The 22664-nt window shown below is 40.6% G+C and overlaps 1 protein-coding gene across 1 annotated transcript; it reads right to left on the bottom strand.

Annotated features, from left to right (window-relative positions):
* Positions 1-312: 312 nt before the first annotated feature.
* Positions 313-18676, bottom strand: LOC132561721 (POU domain, class 6, transcription factor 1-like; the record flags this gene model as incomplete). Its single annotated transcript, XM_060226423.1, has 7 exons — positions 313-437; positions 1648-1868; positions 2052-2241; positions 5820-6084; positions 8347-8486; positions 9034-9195; positions 18506-18676. Coding segments are annotated over 7 exons (1274 nt in total), but the record flags the coding sequence as incomplete, so codon positions are not given.
* Positions 18677-22664: the final 3988 nt, after the last annotated feature.

Genomic DNA, 22664 nt, shown 5'->3' with positions numbered 1-22664 from the left:
ATAAGCTTTGACTTATATTACCTATAAATGGGTCACACACTTGTAGCTGCATTTATCCCTGAAACTGAATCAAAATTTTTGAATGATCCTATTGGTTCTGTAAATCCAACCAATCAAATCCTTGGAAACATTGGCCAATAAATCCCTTTGGTGTACAAAAGGTGGTTCATTTCTTTTCAAATAGCCAATGAAACTCTTCAATTCTTCTGAGAAGACAATGGCTGACCTAAGTTGGTTTGGCCAATCAAATCCTGGGAAAGAAGAGGTTGACAATGATTTGACCAATCAAATTTGCAGAGACCAAACCCTATGTCAGGGTGTCTCCTGTTTAAGTTTTTTAATGGTGTTTTTTAATGCTTGTCTTTTGTTGCAGAACCACACGCGAATCACTTCTCGATCATAGTTCAACTTTTCTGATAGCTCTGTCATTTCCGCACCTAAAACAAAAATGAAAAATTCCAAAATGTAAGAAATTTTCTGTTGTCAACAAATAGATACTCCTTCCAAAAAGAACATCAATAAGTCTTGAGCCAATCAGATTAAAATAAAACTATTAAGGTGAAGTTGATAAAGCACTTTGTAGGATACATACAAAGAAAATTAATTGGTAACCAATATATCCTTTTAGACAATGATTTATTCTCATAGTGTAGTTTTGAGTTTGGTCGAGTATTAACCCTGAGCCAAAAATTAGTATTATAGAGTTTTCCTGATTCCAACATAAGATATTTTTATGCTCTGTCATGTACACAAACAAGACACCTCATCCAAATTGTCACCACATACAGTTTGTGATACTTCAATGTGACACCCATTTAAATTATTTTAATATGTTAATGTATTTCTACTGTGCTCGTCTTGCCATATTTACGACGGGAGTATCCCATGTTGTGTTGTGTTTTGCATTGTACGTGTGGTGCACTCGTCGTGTTACTTCTATATGGGGGGTGTATCCCATGATGTGCTTTGTATTGTGAAAGTCCTATTATGTATACTGTATGTGTAGTTCGTGAATGTCCGGAGAGTGAGTTTGTGTGACGTATGTAGGTAAACAGGTTTGACAGGTGACGGATACAGTACTGGACATGCGTGCTGGTCTTTTTCTTTTATTTTCTTTCTTTCTTTCTCATTACCGCCAAAAGCCCCATAAAGATTTTGACTGCCGGTAGAGGAACATATACATTCCCTCTCTAAATCAACTATATTTTTCAATTCATTGCCGATGAAATGTCCTGGGCACCACATGCCAAGTGAGTAATCTTTATATACATATGCTATGTTGTGATAATTTGATTTGTGGATTTTAAATAATATTTGGTGTGAAATGTATCTTTTAATAACGCGTACCGGTCCGAATGTTCTGTTCATAATTGTTCATATAGTTGCTTTTACCTTTAGTTACTCTACAATGTTATTTGTTTTGTTGTAGGGATTAAGTATGAGATGAGTAAATAAAAAAAAATAAATGAAGACACTAGACCACCATCTCATCCGTCGCATTTATTTGTACCAGGGACCCCAAAAGAAAACCGACTCTGTTACATCAATACATACATATTTATTTACATTGAAAAAAGGAGCAAACTTTTCCTTGAGTAAGTAAGAAATGCTGAACACATTAAAATAAATCTGTACAATATGCATTACCTGAAGGATGTGTATTCCTCTCAAAAAACTGGTTGAGAACTTCAAGAGCCTGGGGAGTGAAGGAAGTTCTTCGCTTCCGTTTCTTTGATGGTTCGCTGCCTATAAAGTCAGTAAGATTTGACACTCCATTCTTATACCGTTCTTCTGCCTCAAGCATCCACCGTTCCAGAACTGGTTTGATCTTCTGGGCACTCTTTGGTGTTATGTCTAATTTCTCAAATCTGAATGAAATGAAAAAATAATCTGAAACTTTAGATAACTCAGAAATTATCTAAAATAAATCTTTGTGCCATAGTCTAAAATTTGTATAAACATCATCTGGAATTTTACTAAAGGAATTACAGATTAAAAGCGAGAGATTCTTGATACAGGGTTGAGATCAATCTCTACAAAGATGTACTTACCTACAGATAGCTGACTGGCTGTATGCAGGCCCCTCTGTTGCACTTAGTGCCTGACCTACTTGTGTTTGAGTCAGCCCTAAAGACAGTCTCCGGATTTTAAACTGTTTGGCAAATTCTTTGATCTCATCGAGGTTTATCCCATCTACAGTGGTGCTCTCTGTAGAATTTCCTACTGTGTCTGAAAGGTTAACTTGAAGATAAGATTCAGATAGATAAAAATGTTGTACTGTTAACCTAAAGTCAAAAAATCAAACCACACATTACATTATACATCAAAGGGACATCACAGTAAAAACATTATTCTTTTTATTTGATTGTGCATATCATTTACACTTTCAGTTCTGTTTCTTTTCTCTTCTTTTTTCTATTTTTGCTCTTAATGATAAAAAATTTGAAAATTCCTTTTCAATTGTCAAATCCTATATGATCCCCTGCAAGTCATTTCGTTTTTTCAATCACTTCCAAAATAAAATGGGCGCGACTAGGGACGTTAGGGGAACCAATAAATGAAACTTTAAAGAGATCCATTGAGTGCTTCTTAAGAAATAGTGATAAAATACTTTCACTATTGAAATCCTAGATGATCTCTAGTCTGCCATTTTGTTTTTCTGATCAGTCCCACCTGATGATGAAGGGCTTAAAATACAACAACCTATTAAGTAAGCAAGATTGATTAAATGTGCTAAAGAAATATTCATACATAAGAAAAAATAAGTAAAAAAAACGTGTTTATGAAACACTATGCACCAGCTTGCAATACAATTCTGAAGTGGGACATTAAAATAGCAGCAGACTTTGTGAAACACTGATGTCTTTGTTGTGGTGATGATTTTTCAAAATTTCAAATGTAGGCTACAGGTTACAGTCAAGGTCACATGATCAACAACAGGTCTTATCACAAGGAACACACATGCCAAATATGAAAGCCCTACCTGTTATAGTGCAATTGTTATGGGCAATGTTGAAGTTAGCAACAGACAAACAGACGGCACAAAAACAATATGCCCTCGAGCTTTTAATCCGAGGGGAAATTGTTGTTGAAATAATCATTGAATCAAAATTTCGTTCATGAAATAATAATCTCATGTTATGATTTTAAAGCCTATCAAGGTTGGGAAAAAAAGCTAAAAACTGACGGACAAGCTAGAACAAAACCAAATGGAAATTACTTCAAACATTGCTCAACTGAATAGCTGTTCAGGTCTCATATCAATGGCACAAAATAAGAACAGTTACTGTTTCAAATAGTCAAACCAAACTAAACAATATATATATCTTAACTGGTTCTTTTCATAAATACATAACTTCAAGACATAATGATTTGACCAACCCAACCTGAAAGAGATTGCAACAGAGACTTCAAAACATATAACAAATTCATGATCACCTATTTGATCTCATTGTCATAGGCACACAAAGGACTGGGTGATCTCCAAGAATGATCTCATTGTCATAGGTACACCAAGGACTGGGTGATCCCCAAGAATGACCTCATTGTCATAGAAACACAAAGGACTGGGTGATCTCCAAGAATGATCTCATTGTCATAGGAACACAAAGGACTGGGTGATCTCCAAGAATGATCTCTTTGTTATAGAAACACAAAGGACTGGGTGATCTCCAAGAATGAACTCATTGTTATAGAAACACAATGGACTTGGTGATCACGCATTAACTGTTGTCATAGAAACACAAAGGGCTGGGTGATCCCCAAGAATGATCTAGTTGTTATAGAAACACAAAGGACTGGGTGATCTCCAAGAATGATCTCATTGTCATAGAAACACAATGGACTTGGTGATCACGCATGAACTGTTGTCATAGAAACACAAAGGACTGGGTGATCTCCAAGAATGATCTAGTCGTTATAGAAACACAATGGACTTGGTGATCACACATGAACTGTTGTCATAGAAACACAAAGGACTGGGTGATCTCCAAGAATGATCTAGTTGTTATAGAAACACAAAGGACTGGGTGATCTCCAAGAATGATCTCATTGTCATAGAAACACAAAGGACTGGGTGATCCCCAAGAATAATCTCTTTGTCATAGAAACACAAAGGACTGGGTGATCTCCAAGAATGATCTCATTGTTATAGAAACACAAAGGACTGGGTGATCTCCAAGAATGATCTCATTGTTATAGAAACACAAAGGACTGGGTGATCTCGAAGAATGATCTCATTGTCATAGAAATACAAAATTTGTAATTTACATTCATTCACTGTCAGGATATTTCTAAATATTTTTCAACAATGTTTACAACTGTGTCACTATAAGTGAGGTTACTCTACCGTGACAGGTCATTCACATACCTGTTATGCACGGGCTGCGCCTCAGATAACTGTGAACTTGTCAGGCCAGTTTGGGCCAGCTTAGGCACCAGGCAGGTCTCACGTAAGTTGGGGAACTTGTGCTAAGCATGCACTCACAAGGTATTCTGTGGGAAACCCTAAGTGGGATTAGGCAGTACCAGACAGAACTCCAAAACTGGAGATTGTGTTGTCCAGGGCTCGTCACCATGAATATTTGGAGTACTGTTGGGAGGGTTGCTAGCCTGATTCCAGGAATTAATGTTGGGAGCCTAGAACTGGTACCTGTCAGTATGACATTTTATTAGCTGGGTGCTAATGATGGCTGTGTGCCTGTAAATATGTTATTTTCCAAGTTATGTGCTTCAAAGCTGTGTGGGCTGTGTGCTATGTTGTCTGTCTAGGACTGTGTGTCCATGAGACGATCAGGACTTTGTGTCCATGAAACTGTAGCGGTTTTGTCTAAGACTGTGTGTCCGGAGAATATAGTTGTGGGTCCGTGTGTCGGAGAGGCTGTGTGCCATGTTCCTGAGAACCAGGACTGTGTGTCCGAGAGGCCGTGTGTCATATTACGGAGAACCAGGACTGTGTGTCCGAGAGGCTGTGTGCCATATTTCTGAGAACCAGCACTGTGTCAGAGAGGCTGTGTGCCACATTTCTGAGAACCAGGACTGTGTGTCGTAGAGGCTGTGTGCCACATTTCTGAGAACCAGCACTGTGTGTCCGAGAGGCTGTGTGCCACATTTCTGAGAACCAGCACTGTGTGTCCGAGAGGCTGTGTGCCCGAAAGGCTGTGTTCCATGTTTCTGAGAACCAGCACTGTGTCAGAGAGGCTGTGTGCCATGTTTCTGAGAACCAGGACTGTGTGTCCGAGAGGCTGTTAGCCATGTTTCTGAGAACAAGGACTGTGTGTCCGAGAGGCTGTTAGCCATGTTTCTGAGAACCAGGACTGTGTGTCCGAGAGGCAGTGTGGCATTTTTCTGAGAACCAAGACTCTGTATCCAGGGTGTTCAGGATGAAGCTACCTAGGAGTTGATGTACCTCTATATGTGACCTTAAATATACTGAGGCCTTCGTAAGGAGTTAGTGACCAGAATCAGGACCTTGATGAAATTGTTATAACCAAAGGAACCTGATAATAACACTACCTTGACTGATGTGGTTCACGGAGGGGTCACCGTGTAACGTTGTGGCGCTAAGTTTATGAACGTACAACAAGAGACTGTAATATTCATTTAGAGATAATTTCTCAGGTTTTAGTATATAGTATAATTACTAAAGGGTGCTTCCGTATCGTTAGTGTAAGAGGAAAGTATGAGTGTGGTAAGGTGAAGTGGTGTGGTGTGTTCTTCGTAGCTTTTTGTTTGTTTATTTTGCTTGCATAGTAAATAAATGTATATACGTTTCGTTTTGGTTTGCTGGTTGCTAATTTCCCACACCCAGTGACACTCACTTGGAAGCAGTTGACTGACGTTGGGTGGGAGAACATCGGAGGTGACTGTTGGAGTGAGGACTTGTGTGGGCAATCTGGGGGGCGAGGACACGACTGGTGCTACCACAGGTTGGCTGTTGGTATGGGCATGACGGATGGCTGTGTGATGAGCAGACACTGTACTGTGATTGGCCGTTAGCTGACCATTAGTTTGAGAGACTTGGGTCAGTGAATTGTTGGCAGAAGAAGCGAGTGTAGGCTGTGTCAAGGAGAGTGGGTTGATTACCTGTGAAACAAATAAATGTATCTTGTCAATATTCTATAATAAATATCAATATACTTGATATCCATTCATGGAGAGTTTTACTTATACTGTATATAAATATGTCTATTCAGAATCTGTCCTACAAATGTACTGTTCTATAAACATCTCCTCAGAATCTGTGCTACAAATGTACTATTATATAAACATCTCCTCAGAATCTGTGCTACAAATGTACTATTATATAAACATCTCCTCAGAATCTGTCCTACAAATGTACTGTTATATAAACATCTCCTCAGAATCTGTCCTACAAATGTACTGTTTTATAAACATCTCAGAATATGTCCTACAAATGTACTGTTATATAAACATCTCCTCAGAATCTGTCCTACAGATCTACTGTTATATAAACATCTCCTCAGGATCTGTCCTACAAATGTACTGTTCTATAAACATCTCCTCAGAATCTGTCCTACAAATGTACTGTTCTATAAACATCTCCTCAGAATATGTCCTACAAATGTACTATTATATAAACATCTCCTCAGAATCTGTCCTACAAATGTACTGTTCTATAAACATCTCCTCAGAATCTGTCCTACAAATGTACTGTTATATAAACATCTCCTCAGAATATGTCCTACAAATGTACTGTTCTATAAACATTTCAGAATCTGTCCTACAAATGTACTGTTCTATAAACATCTCAGAATCTGTCCTACAAATGTACTGTTATATAAACATCTCCTCAGAATATGTCCTACAAATGTACTGTTCTATAAACATCTCAGAATCTGTCCTACAAATGTACTGTTCTATAAACATCTCAGAATCTGTCCTACAAATGTACTGTTATATAAACATCTCCTCAGAATCTGTCCTACAAATGTACTTTTATATAAACATCTCCTCAGAATATGTCCTACAAATGTACTGTTCTATAAAATCTCAGAAGCTGTCCAACAAATGTACTGTTCTATAAACATCTCAGAATCTGTCCTACAAATGTACTGTTCTATAAACATCTCCTCAGAATCTGTCCTACAAATGTACTGTTATATAAACATCTCCTCAGAATCTGTCCTACAAATGTACTGTTCTATAAACATCTCAGAATCTGTCCTACAAATGTACTGTTCTATAAACATCTCAGAATCTGTCCTACAAATGTACTGTTATATAAACATCTCCTCAGAATCTGTCCTACAAATGTACTGTTTTATAAACATCTCAGAATCTGTCCTACAAATGTACTGTTCTATAAACATCTCCTCAGAATCTGTCCTACAAATGTACTGTTATATAAACATCTCCTCAGAATCTGTCCTACAAATGTACTATTATATAAACATCTCCTAGGAATATGTCCTACAAATGTACTGTTCTATAAACATCTCAGAATCTGTCCTACAAATGTACTGTTATATAAACATCTCCTCAGAATCTGTCCTACAAATGTACTATTATATAAACATCTCCTCAGAATCTGTCCTACAAATGTACTGTTATATAAACATCTCCTCAGAATATGTCCTACAAATGTACTGTTCTATAAACATCTCAGAATCTGTCCTACAAATGTACTGTTCTATAAACATCTACTCAGAATCTGTCCTACAAATGTACTGTTCTATAAACATCTCCTCAGAATCTGTCCTACAAATGTACTATTATATATATACATCTCCTCAGAATTTGTCCTACAAATGTACTGTTATATAAACATCTCCTCAGAATCTGTCCTACAAATGTACTGTTATATAAACATCTCCTCAGAATCTGTCCTACAAATGTACTGTTCTATAAACATCTCCTCAGAATCTGTCCTACAAATGTACTGTTATATAAACATCTCCTCAGAATCTGTCCTACAAATGTACTGTTTTATAAACATCTCATCAGAATCTGTCCTACAAATGTACTATTCTATAAACATCTCAGAATCTGTCCTACAAATGTACTGTTCTATAAACATCTCCTAAGTATCTGTCCTACAAATGTACTGTTATATAAACATCTCCTCAGAATCTGTCCTACAAATGTACTGTTTTATAAACATCTCAGAATCTGTCCTACAAATGTACTGTTTTATAAACATCTTAGAATCTTTCCTATAAATGTACTGTTATATAAACATCTCCTCAGAATCTGTCCTACAAATGTACTGTTTTATAAACATCTTAGAATCTTTCCTATAAATGTAATGATAATTTTCCCCAATTCCAACATTATATTTCTTCATTACCCTCCAGCAAGTTGGTCAAGAGAGAAAGAAGTGAATACCTGAGGACCCACAGCTAGGATTTGTCCCTGTGCTCCAGTTGTCAGCAGTTGAGGTAGAGAACCAAGCTGATTGGCTAGTCCCAGACTGTTGGCCTGTTGGTGACTCGAGTTATTGGTGGAATTCTGGGCTTGATGTGCACCTAAACATAAAATATACACACTAAAACATATTCTCATGTTAAAGGAGGTCAAGTGTTACTGTAAATCACTTAAATTTCACAGGGGATTTATTTTCATAAAATCCTCCTGATTATTTGTACAGATATAATTCTTGGAAGATATCCATGCTGATTCAGTTACCAATATTGATCCATAAAAATGTTATCACAAATATGTCTGAAGTGGTAAGTATGCTAAACAAAGTGATAACTAAATCCAAGTGATTTGCAGTAGCTTTGATACCTGTCCACTTTTATATCAGTGACTGATGATGACCACTTTGATACCAGTGACCGATGATGACCACTTTGATACCAGTGACCGATGATGACCACTTTGATACCAGTGACCGATGATGACCACTTTGATACTAGTGGCCAATGATGACCACTTTGATGCCAACCACCTATGATGACCATAGAAAACCCTTTATTATGTTTAAGGTCAATACTGTTAAGATAAAAACATCAGTTGATGAGTACATGATATAGTGCTTTGTTGCATGCTCGGGTGGATAACTTGACATACCAGTGTTGTTGATATTGAGGTTGAGAGGTTGGGTGAGACCAGGTATGTTTGCAAGGTTCGTGGCGATGATTTGGCCATTTGAGGTGGTAAGCAGCTGTATCTGTTGGTTACCACCAGCTGCCAGGGACACAGGGATACTAATAAACTGCTGAGCTCCATTACCTATAAAAACAGTAACACATAATCAGTTTAGAAATTAAATGGAATGTTATATATAAGGTAAACATACAAAGAGTATCATAAAATTATCATTTCAAATAAACATATTGACAGTGTGCTTTTACTTAAGAATCATCACATTAGTTGGAGCGTAGCACCCAGGAATTCATCTGGATCTCTTCAGAGTCATCCTACCCAGCTGTGCAGTGAAGCATCACTATCTGTCATTAACCCTTTCGGCACCGTAGGCGACTAAAGTTGACTGAAATCTACATGCAGACAGGCCGCCGAAGGCGACTAAAGTCGACATCTGCCAGGCCGCTGTAGGCAACTTTGGTAGACAATTTTTATATCTTTATTATATATATTTTTATTATATTTGGCGCTGAGCTGTACATTGTGAGAAATATTTGGCGCTGAGCTGTGCATAGTGAAAAATATTTGGCGCTGAGCTGTACATTTTGAGAGATATTTGGTGCCGAAAGGGTTCAGATGTCATCCTACCCAGCTGTTCAGTGAAGCTTCAGGTAGGATGTTATAATACCTGGAGATATTGTGTGAACATCCATGTCTAAAATTGCATTGTGAACATTTCAGTCTGGAAATAATTTGTTAACATTCCATTCTGAAAATGATGAGCTAAACTGCCTGTCTAGAAATGCAGTGTGAATATTTCAGCTGGGAAATGATTAATTCAGCCTGGAAATAATGTGTTAACATCCAAGCAAGAAAATACTGTGCAAACATTCCTGCCTTGATAAGCTGTGTGGACAATCGAGTCTGGAAATGTCAAAACGTTTGTGGCCAACCATGGAAAGTTTGTGGGAATTTAAAATAGAGGCAAAATTTATGCTAACTAATCCATTTTGGACTCCATCCCTCAGATGTTAATTCAGCTTCCTGAATCTATGAAATAATTCACATCCCATAGTGATGATTCAGACCATATTTGAAAGAGCAGAGTTTTAAAAGAAAATTTTCCTTTCAAATTCCTCATTCAGAATGCTAATCCCCAGTCCCTTGAGATATAATAAACTTTCTGAATTTAAGAAATGATAGCCCATCCCTAATGATGTGTCTGACCAATTTTGTTGTTACATGTCTAGGCGTGAAGAAAAAGTAGGGTCTTTAAAGAAAATTTCAGCAAATTCTCCATATGGAGCCCCGCCCTCAATCAGTTGAACCAACTTCCTAAATTTCACAAATAAATGCTCACCCCTACTGATGTTTCAGACCGTATTTGGTTGAAATAAGCTGAGACATACTGAAAAAGTTGGTTTTTAAAGCCAAATTTTAGCTAAAATCCCCATTTACAGAAGGCATTAGCTAAAATCCCCATTTAGGGTGCTTCCCCCCCACCCCACTCCCTGAGGGTCAAATCAAATTTCTGAATTCAAGAAATAATTGCCTACCCCTGCTCTTTCTGAACAAATCTGATTGAAACCCACCCAGACATAATGGACTGAAAAAGAACCAGTTTTGACAATATGTAGAAAAGGAGTTGAGGAAAAATATGTATCTGTAGAACAGCTTGATATTAATTTCATATATCTAATAAAATGAAAAATGATATGTTAAGCTGACAAAACATCAAGTGTTTTTAAAAATACAGATACTGAACAAATAAAAAGTTGTATGACACAATTAGATAAGTACAGACAGTCTGTGGTATTGGTGACTAGATGACAGGGTGTCTGTGATAGTGGTGACTACAGTACAGGGTGTCTGTGGTAGTGATGACTACTGTACAGGGTGTCTGTGGTATTGGTGACTAGATTACAGGGAGTCTGTGGTAGTGGTGACTACAGTGCAAGGTGTCTGTGGTAGTGGTGACTACAGAACAGAGAGTCTGTGGTAGTGGTGACAACGGAACAGGCTGTGTGTGGTAGTATTGACTACAGAACAGAGAATCTGTGGTAGTGGTGGCTAGAATACAGGTCTGTGGTAGTGGTGACTACAGAACAGGGTGTGTGTGGCAGTGGTGACTACAGAACAGAGAGTCTGTGGTATTGGTGACTAGATTACAGGGAGTCTGTGGTAGTGGTGACTACAGTGCAAGGTGTCTGTGGTAGTGGTGACTACAGATCAGAGAGTCTGTGGTAGTGGTGACTACAGAACAGGGTGTGTGTAGTAGTGGTGACTACAGTACAAGGAGGCTGGTAGATGTGACTACAGTACAGGCAGTCTGTGGTAATGGTGACTACAGTACAGGGAGTCTATGGTGGTGGTGACTACAGTACAGGGTGTCTGTGGTAGTGGTGACTACAGTACACGGTTTCTGTATTAGTGGTGACTACAGTACAGGGAATCTGTGGAAGTGGTGACTAGAACAAAGGGAGTTTGTGGTAGTGGTGACTACAGAACAGAGAGTCTGTGGTATTGGTGACTAGATTACAGGGAGTCTGTGGTAGTGGTGACTACAGTATAGAGAGTCTGTGGTGGTGTTGACTACAGTGCAGGGTGTCTGTGGTAGTGGTGACTACAGAACAGAGAGTCTGTGGAAGTGATGACAACAGTACTGGGTTTCTGTGGAAGTGGTGACTAGAATAAAGTTAGTCTGTGGTAGTGGTGACTACTGTACAGGGAGTCTGTGGTAGTGGTGACAACGGAACAGGCTGTGTGTGGTAGTATTGACTACAGAACAGAGAATCTGTGGTAGTGGTGGCTAGAATACAGGAGGTCTGTGGTAGTGGTGACTACAGAACAGGGTGTGTGTGGCAGTGGTGACTACAGAACAGAGAGTCTGTGGTATTGGTGACTAGATTACAGGGAGTCTGTGGTAGTGGTGACTACTGTACAGGGTGTCTGTGGTAGTGGTGACTACAGTATAGAGAGTCTGTGGTAGTGGTGACTACAGTACAGGGAGTCTGTGGTAGTGGTGACTACAGTACACGGTTTCTGTATTAGTGGTGACTACAGTACAGGGAATCTGTGGAAGTGGTGACTAGAACAAAGGGAGTTTGTGGTAGTGGTGACTACAGTACAGAGCGTCTTTGGTAGTTGTGACTACAGTACAGGGAGTCTGTGGTAGTGGTGACTACCGTACATGGGTGTTTGTGGTAGTGGTGACTAGAATACAGGGAGTCTGTGGTGGTGTTGACTACAGTGCAGGGTGTCTGTGGTAGTGGTGACTACAGAACAGAGAGTCTGTGGAAGTGATGACAACAGTACTGGGTTTCTGTGGAAGTGGTGACTAGAATAAAGTAAGTCTGTAGTAGTGGTGACTACTGTACAGGGAGTCTGTGGTAGTGGTGACAACGGAACAGGCTGTGTGTGGTAGTATTGACTACAGAACAGAGAATCTGTGGTAGTGGTGGCTAGAATACAGGAAGTCTGTGGTAGTGGTGACTACAGAACAGGGTGTGTGTGGCAGTGGTGACTACAGAACAGAGAGTCTGTGGTATTGGTGACTAGATTACAGGGAGTCTGTGGTAGTGGTGACTACAGATCAGAGAGTCTGTGGTAGTAGTGACTACAGAACAGGGTGTGTGGTAGTGGTGACTACAGAACAGAGAGTCTGTGGTAGTGGTGACTACAGAACAGGGTGTGTGTAGTAGTGGTGACTACAGTACAAGGAGGCTGATAGATGTGACTACAGTACAGGCAGTCTGTGGTAATGGTGACTACAGTACAGGGAGTCTATGGTGGTGGTGACTACAGTACAGGGTGTCTGTGGTAGTGGTGACTAGAATACAGGGAGTCTGTTGTAGTGGTGACTAGAATACAGGGAGTCTGTGGTAGCGGTGACTGGCATAGAGGGAGTCTGTGGTAGTGGTGACTAGAGTACAGAGAGTCTGTGGAAGTGGTGACTAATGTACAGGGTGTCTGTGGTAGTAGTGACTAATGTACAGGGTGTCTGTGGTAGTGGTGACTACTGTACAGGTCATCTGTAGTAACGGCGATTAAAGTACAGGGAGTCTGTGGTAGTGGTGACTACTGTACAGGGTGTCTGTGGTAGTGGTGACTACAGTATAGGGAGTCTGTGGTAGTGGTGACTACAGTACAGGGTGTCTGTGGTAGTGGTGACTAATGTACAGGGTGTCTGTGGTAGTGGTGACTACTGTACAGGGCATCTGTAGTAACGGCGACTAAAGTACAGGGAGTCTGTGGTAGTGGTGACTACTGTACAGGGTGTCTGTGGTAGTGGTGACTACAGTATAGGGAGTCTGTGGTAGTGGTGACTAATAATAATAATAATATACATTTATATAGCGCACTATCTATTTTGACAAAATACTCTAATGCGCTTCACAATTACATAATAATCTTACTACAAAATTTACAGAACATGTATAACACAGTAATCAACATATGTAACACAGTAACCAAATCAAGTAAGTAGTGGTGAAAGTATGTATATACAGGACGTCTGCGTGAGAGTCTAAAATGCAGACGTAAACAGGTGGGTTTTAATATCCCTCTTGAATTTGGCCAGGGATTTTGACTTTCTAGTAGCAGATGGTAAGCTGTTCCACAAAGTGGCCGCTACCTTTCCAAAGCATCGGTTACCATAAGTCACAGTCCGAGAGTTCGGAACACACAACAAGGATTCTGTCTCCGATCGTAGTGATCGTGACGGCCGATAAATGGTGCTGTTCCATTTATTGCCTTGTATGTATACATCAAAATCTTGTACTGTAACCGGAATCGCACGGGCAGCCAATGCAATAAGTAAAGGACTGGCGTAATGTGGTCCCTCTTTCGAGTACTGGTAACTAGGCGTGCTGCGGTGTTCTGTACCCTCTGCAGGCGGCTCATTAGTGTATCAGATACACCAACGAGTAACGCGTTACCATAGTCTAACCAAGAAGTAACAAGAGAATGTACCAATGTCTTGCATGCATCTGTGGTGATGAACTGACGGATACCCCCAATGTTTCTGATTTGGTGATAACAGGAACTGGCAATTGAGTTTATCTGTTTCTCCATGTTCAGAGAGCTATCAAAGTGTACACCAAGGTTTCTCACAGCTTGGACGGCCTCAATGGTTTGGGCATCGACCTTTAACTGGAGACCTTTAGTGTGTTGATACTTGTGGGAAAAGACGATCAGTTCTGTCTTTTCCTGATTGAGCTTGAGCATATTTGAATTCATCCAAGCACTGATGTCATTTAGACAGGCTTCAAGACTTGCTACTATTATGTCCCAGTTGTCTTGAGGTCTGATAACCATGTAGATTTGTGTGTCGTCGGCATAACAATGGTACTGAAGGTTATGACGACGACAAATTTCCCCGACTGGTTTCGAATAAAGACAGTATTTTCTAGGTCCCAGAACGGACCCCTGAGGAACTCCGAAGTCTAAGGTTTTGCTGTCTGAAACAGTTGATCCAATGGCAAAGCACTGTCGTTGTTCATTCAAGACTGGGTCCAGCGTAATGCATCACCAGTTACCCCATAAGAGTACTCCAGACGCTTGAACAGTGTGCCATGGTCAATGACATCAAATGTAGCAGACAGATCAAGCATGATAAGAACCGCTCTACACTTGTTATCCAGAGCGGCAGCAATATCACTGTAGACACGGAGTAGGGCCGTCTCAGTGGAATGTCCTGTGCGATAGGCTGATTGCAAGTTGTCATGAAGACTGTTAGCATTGAGATGAGCCTCAAGTCGCTGGGACACAATCTTCTCCAAGATCTTAGATAGGAAAGGAAGATTTGACACCGGACGGTAGTTCTTTAATTCTTCTTTGTTCAGTCCAGGCTTCTTCAGCAGTGGTCTTACATTAGCCTTCTTGAAACACAATGGAACCCTAGACTCTGCTAATGATTTATTCATGATTAAGGTGATCAAGGGGAGCAGTGCATCAAGACATTGCTTCAGTAAAACTGTGGGAAGCGGGTCCAGCTCACAGGATTTCGATTGAGAGTTTGTAATGATCTTGCGCAATTCTTCTTCAGTTGTTGGAGTGAACTGCGTCAAAGGTTCACCAGAGAATTGGATATCGGCATCCATGGCAGAGATGCCAGTGTCGGAAGTTGAGTTCACAACATCAATCTTTTGCCTGATTGTATTGATTTTATCCTGGAAAAAATCACTGAACTTGTTGGACAAGATTTTTTCAGAAGAACAGCTTGGTAGGGCGATTTCACCAGTATGTCCCATAAGGTTTCTGGTGAGTCTAAAAAGCTGTCTTGTATCCGATCCACATTCTGTGATTTTTCCTGAATAATAATCCTTCTTACGTTGAATGAGTAGTGAACTGACTGCCCGACAATGTTCTCTGTATATCTGGCGATGGATGGTTAGTTTGGTCTTTCGCCAACGTTTCTCCGCCTTCCTCCGCAATTGTTTTGCATCACGAAGTTGTTCATTGTACCAAGGCGCGTTAGGTCTGACAGTAATTACCTTTGTCTGAAGAGGTGCATGTTTCTCGATCAGAGCCTCGATACCAGAGTTATATGCTTCAACAAGACAGTCAACTCCACCGTCAGTAGTCTGAAGGACTGAAGATGACTGAACGTCTTTGATGAAATCAGGTACAGAAATTTCGCAGAATTTCCGGAAGCTGACCTCTTTTCTGGCACGTTTTGGTTTACCACAATTTAGTGTGGCATAGACAGCAAGATGATCACCAGATAGGTTTCCCTTAGAAGTATTTCCCCTTGTGATAATCACATCTAGTGTATGACCATGTGAATGGGTAGCTTCTGTCACATGTTGTGTCATCCCCCGGGAGTCAAGGATTCCGGCAAACTGTCGGGAATCAACATTAGTGTTATCATCCAAGTGGAAATTCAGGTCGCCAGCGATAATCAGCTCCTGTGGCGCTACAACCTGTTGATCGAGATATGAAGACCATTCATCAAAGAAGACTTTGTTACGGAGACCGTTCCGTTTAGAAGGGGGAGGCCTGTATATGACGCACAGTCTGAATTTTGTATCACAAGTGGTGACGGAACACGTCATGTGCTCAAAGTGTGTAAAGGAATCCTCGTTGTTGGAATTGAGATTTCTCACACTCAATCCTTTCTTAAACAGAACAGCCACTCCGCCACCACGTCTGCCTTGTCTAGCATTGTGGAGAATGTCATAGCCTGTTGGTATAAGCTCAGCGAGAATTTGGTCATCAACGGTTGAGCCCAGCCAAGTCTCCGTTATCGCTAGAATATCGATATCCCGAGATGTAATGAAGTCACTGATAGACAATGACTACAGTACAGGGAATCTGTGGAAGTGGTGACTAGAACAAAGGGAGTTTGTGGTAGTGGTGACTACAGTACAGAGCGTCTTTGGTAGTTGTGACTACAGTAAAGGGAGTCTGTGGTAGTGGTGACTACCGTACAGGGTGTCTGTGGTAGTGGTGACTAGAATACAGGGAGTCTGTGGTGGTGTTGACTACAGTGCAGGGTGTCTGTGGTAGTGGTGACTACAGAACAGAGAGTCTGTGGAAGTGATGACAACAGTACTGGGTTTCTGTGGAAGTGGTGACTAGAATAAAGTAAGTCTGTGGTAGTGGTGACTACTGTACAGGGAGTCTGTGGTAGTGGTGACAACGGAACAGGCTGTGTGTGGTAGTATTGACTACAGAACAGAGAATCTGTGGTAGTGGTGGCTAGAATACAGGAAGTCTATGGTAGTGGTGACTACAGAACAGGGTGTGTGTGGCAGTGGTGACTACAGAACAGAGAGTCTGTGGTATTGGTGACTAGATTACAGGGAGTCTGTGGTAGTGGTGACTACAGTGCAAGGTGTCTGTGGTAGTGGCGACTACAGATCAGAGAGTCTGTGGTAGTAGTGACTACAGAACAGGGTGTGTGTAGTAGTAATGACTACAGTACAAGGAGGCTGGTAGATGTGACTACAGTACAGGGAGTCTGTGGTAATGGTGACTACAGTACAGGGAGTCTGTGGTGGTGGTGACTACAGTACAGGGTGTCTGTGGTAGTGGTGACTAGAATACAGGGAGTCTGTTGTAGTGGTGACTAGAATACAGGGAGTCTGTTGTAGCGGTGACTGGCATAGAGGGAGTCTGTGGTAGTAACAGGTTTCTGTGGAAGTGGTGACTACAGTGCAGGGTGTCTGTGGTAGTGGTGACTACAGAACAGAGAGTCTGTGGTAGTGGTGACAACGGAACAGGCTGTGTGTGGTAGTATTGACTACAGAACAGAGAATCTGTGGTAGTGGTGGCTAGAATACAGGAAGTCTGTGGTAGTGGTGACTACAGAACAGGGTGTGTGTGGCAGTGGTGACTACAGAACAGAGAGTCTGTGGTATTGGTGACTAGATTACAGGGAGTCTGTGGTAGTGGTGACTACAGTGCAAGGTGTCTGTGGTAGTGGTGACTACAGATCAGAGAGTCTGTGGTAGTGGTGACTACAGAACAGGGTGTCTGTGGTAGTGGTGACTACAGAACAGAGAGTCTGTGGTAGTGGTGACTACAGAACAAGGTGTCTGTGGTAGTGGTGACTAGAATACAGGGAGTCTGTTGTAGTGGTGACTAGAATACAGGGAGTCTGTGGTAGCGGTGACTGGCATAGAGGGAGTCTGTGGTAGTGGTGACTAGAGTACAGAGAGTCTGTGGTAGTGGTGACTAATGTACAGGGTGTCTGTGGTAGTGGTGACTACAGAACAGGGTGTGTGTGGCAGTGGTGACTAGAATACAGGGAGTCTGTTGTAGTGGTGACTAGAATACAGGGAGTCTGTGGTAGTGGTGACTGGCATAGAGGGAGTCTGTGGTAGTGGTGACTAGAGTACAGAGAGTCTGTGGTAGTGGTGACTAATGTACAGGGTGTCTGTGGTAGTGGTGACTACAGAACAGGGTGTGTGTGGTATTGGTGACTAGATTACAGGGAGTCTGTGGTAGTGGTGATTACAGTACAGGAAGTCTGTAGTGGTGGTGACCACAGTACATGGTGTCTGTATTAGTGGTAACTACAGTACAGGGAATCTGTGGAAGTGGTGACTAAAATAAAGGGAGTCTGTGGTAGTGGTGACTAGAATACAGGGAGTCTGTGGTAGTGGTGACTACTGTACAGGGTGTCTGTGGTAGTGGTGATTAGAGTACAGGTAGTCTGTGGTAGTGTTGACTACAGTACAGGGTGTCTGTGGTAGTGGTGACTAGAGTACAGGGTGTCTATGGTAGTGGTGACTACTGTACAGAGTGTCTGTGGAAGTGATGAATACAGTACCAGGTTTCTGTCGAAGTGGTGACTAGAATAAAGTTAAGTCTGTGGTAGTGGTGACTACTGTACAGGGTGTCTGTGGTAGTGGTGACTACTGTACAGGGTGTCTGTGGTAGTGGTGACCAGAGTACAGGGAGTCTGTGGTAGTGTTGACTACGGTTCAGGGAGGCTGGTAGTTGTGACTACCTGTGGAGACAGGGATGAGAAGCTGCTGTATTGAGGATGCTGGACTGTGGCACTGGCCTGCTGCTGATGCTGCTGCGGCCTGCACTGACTGACCTGTGAGGAAGAACTGCGGTGCTGCCACCTGTGGCTGACCAAACAACTGAGTAGGACTGGACAACGATGTGATTCCACCTGTCAATCAAAACACCATAAAGTAATATTCTTGAAAAGAAATCCTACTAGGGTCATTGTTTTTGATGTGTGAAACTTAAGATTTTTCTCTTCTCTTATATTATGTATCTTCCTAGTCTGTCATACATACATGTATCTTCCTAGTCTGACACACATACATGTATCTGTCTAGTCTGACACATATAAATGTATCTGTCTAGTCTGACACACATACATGTATCTTCCTATTCTGATACATCCATATATGTAACTTTCTAGTCTGACACACATACATGTATCTGTCTAGTCTGACACACATACATGTATCTTCCTATTCTGACACATCCATATATGTATCTGTCTAGTCTGACACACATACTTGTATCTGTCTAGTCTGAAACATATACATGTATCTGTCTAGTCTGACACACATACATGTATCTGTCTAGTCTGACACACATTCTTGTATCTGTCTAGTCTGACACATCCATATATGTATCTGTCTAGTCTGATACTCTTCCTAGTCTGACACATACATGTATCTGTCTAGTCTGACACACATACTTGTATCTGTCTAGTCTGACACACATACATGTATCTGTCTAGTCTGACACACATACATGTATCTGTCTAATCTGACACACATACATATATGTATCTGTCTAGTCTGACACACATACATGTATCTGTCTAGTCTGACACACATACATGTATCTGTCTAGTCTGACACACATACTTGTATCTGTCTAGTCTGACACACATACATGTATCTATCTATTCTGACACACATACATGTATCTGTCTAGTCTGACACACATACTTGTATCTGTCTAGTCTGACACACATACATGTATCTAACACATACATGTATCTTTCTAGTCTGACACACATACATGTATCTGTCTAGTCTGACACACATACATGTATCTGTCTAGTCTGACACACATCAATGTATCTGCCTAGTCTGACACACAAACATAATCTTCCTATTCTGACACATCCATATATGTATCTGTCTAGTCTAACACATACATGTATCTGTCTAGTCTGACACACATACATGTATCTGTCTAGTCTGTATCTTCATAGTCTGACACACATACATGTATCTGTCTAGTCTGACACACATACATGTATCTGTCTAGTCTGACACACATACATGTATCTGTCTAGTCTGACACACATACATGTATCTGTCTAGTCTGACACACATACATGTATCTGTCTAGTCTGACACACATACATATATCTGTCTAGTGTAACACATACATGTATCTTCCTAGTCTGACACATCCATACATGTATCTGTCTAGTCTGACACACATACATGTATCTTCCTAGTCTGACACATCTATATATGTATCTGTCTAGTCTGATACTCTTCCTAGTCTGACACACATACATATATCTGTCTAGTCTAACACATACATGTATCTTCCTAGTCTGACACATCCATACATGTATCTGTCTAGTCTGACACACATACATGTATCTGTCTAGTCTGACACACATACATGTATCTGTCTAGTCTGACACACATACATGTATCTGTCTAGTCTGACACGCATACATGTATCTTCCTAGTCTGACACATCCATATATGTATCTGTCTAGTCTGATACTCTTCCTAGTCTGACACACATACATGTATCTGTCTAGTCTGACACACATACATGTATCTGACTAGTCTGACACACATACATGTATCTGTCTAGTCTGACACACATACATGTATACTGTCTACTGACACACATACATGTATCTGTCTAGTCTGACACACATACATGTATCTGTCTAGTCTGACACACATACATGTATCTGACTAGTCTGACACACATACATGTATCTGTCTAGTCTGACACACATACATGTATCTGTCTAGTCTGACACACATACTTGTATCTGTCTAGTCTGACACGCATACATGTATCTTCCTAGTCTGACAGTCTGACACACATACATGTATCTGTCTATCTGTCATAGTCTGTCTAGTCTGACACATATACATGTACACACACATACATGTATCTTCCTAGTCTGACACACATACATGTATCTTCCTAGTCTGACACATCAATATATGTATCTGTCTAGTCTGATACACATACATGTACCTGTCTAATCTTACACACATACATATATCTGTCTAGTCTAACACATACATGTATCTTCCTAGTCTGACACACATACATGTATCTGTCTAGTCTGACACACATACATGTATCTTCCTAGTCTGACACACATACATGTATCTTCCTAGTCTGACACACATAAATGTATCTGTCTAGTCTGACACACATACATGTATCTATCTAGTCTGTCACACATACATGTATCTGTCTAGTCTGACACACATACATGTATCTGTCTAGTCTGACACACATACTTGTATCTGTCTAGTCTGACACACATACATGTATCTGTCTAGTCTGATACACATACATGTATTTGTCTAGTCTGACACACATACATGTATCTGTCTAGTCAGACACACATACATATATCTTCCTAGTCAGACACACACACATGTATCTGTCTATCCTGACACACATACAAGTATCTGTCTAGTCTGACACCCATACATGTATCTTCCTAGTCTGACACACATACATGTATCTTCCTAGTATCTTCCTAGTCTGACACACATACATGTATCTCCTAGTCTGACACACATACATGTATCTCCTAGTCTGACACACATACAAGTATCTGTCTAGTCTGACACCCATACATGTATCTTCCTAGTCTGACACACATACATGTATCTTCCTAGTTTGACACCCATACATGTATCTTCCTAGTCTGACACACATACATGTATCTCCTAGTCTGACACACATACATGTATCTCCTAGTCTGACACACATACATGTATCTGTCTAGTCTGACACACACACATGTATCGTCTAGTCTGACACACATACATCTGTGTTGTTGGTTACACATACATGTATCTGCCAAGTCTGATGGAAAGAATCTCTTACTATTCCAAAACATTATTGATTTTCCCCAGAAATAGCTACAATACAGCACATCTGAGTCTGTATGGAAGAGTGTTCAAGGGATTTGTTTTTATTTCTAACAGAAATTATTCAGCCCTGTTAGCTTCTGATTACAGCAGGATAGCATAGATTGGTAACACAAAATAATGTTTTCCAAAATATCAGGCATCCATTCAAACATCAAGCTAATTACAAAAGGCCCATAGGGTCTATCATGCAGCCAAATTAGTTTGTTGAAATTGCTTCATCTTAACTAAATGAAAAGTATTTGAAAGATTTACACCAATTTATTAGGCCTTGTCCCTCTGCCACATGGGAATCAGATGCATTGTTTATACAAAATTAAGTTGTCATCACTCATGGATGCTTTATAATACAAGAGTTCCATGGACTTTAACAATCATCGGACAATAAAGAAATATATATGAAAGCGGCTAAATATGCCTAAAATGAATTGCTCAAATATGCTTAAGTTTACAAAGACATTGTTGGTAAATAAACACATTTCCTGCAAAGATCTCAACTCACTCAACAGAAGAGAGTTTGAATATAGGTCAAGGAGGCTGGTAGTGATGACTGTAGTATAAGGAGTCTATGATACATCAAGATCAATTATTTGAACAAATCAGAAGCCATTCATCTACTTCAGCTAAAGAAACAATATCAACAGCCTGGACTTTTCTGTTAGTAAGAGGAAGTTGTTTGAAGATTTTAACACATTTGACCCCGTGGCCTTTGAAAAGAGAAAAGGTGATTTCATTTCAGTAATAATTACCATAACTTTAGTATGCAAATACAGTACCTACACCCATCTTTGTATCCCAACAACAAAAGATTCAAAAGAAAAACAATCCCGCCCTCCCTACGATCCATGAGCCATCACGGCAGGAACGCAGAGTGATCTCCCTTCCTCTTACCTTTATGGCTGCCGACGAGTGCGGAGGTGTCTGAGCTAAGTGCTTTTCTTACTCCTTCTCTTCGTACTGCCATTGTCGTTTGAGTATATT

The sequence above is a fragment of the Ylistrum balloti genome, unplaced genomic scaffold (assembly GCF_031769215.1).
Source record: "Ylistrum balloti isolate Yb309-2 unplaced genomic scaffold, AGI_CSIRO_Ybal_v1 Utg371268, whole genome shotgun sequence".
In the NCBI taxonomy this organism is placed as follows: Eukaryota; Metazoa; Mollusca; class Bivalvia; order Pectinida; family Pectinidae; genus Ylistrum; species Ylistrum balloti.
The sequence above is the reverse complement of the archived record's forward strand: the minus strand, read 5'-3'. Positions and strand labels throughout refer to the sequence as shown.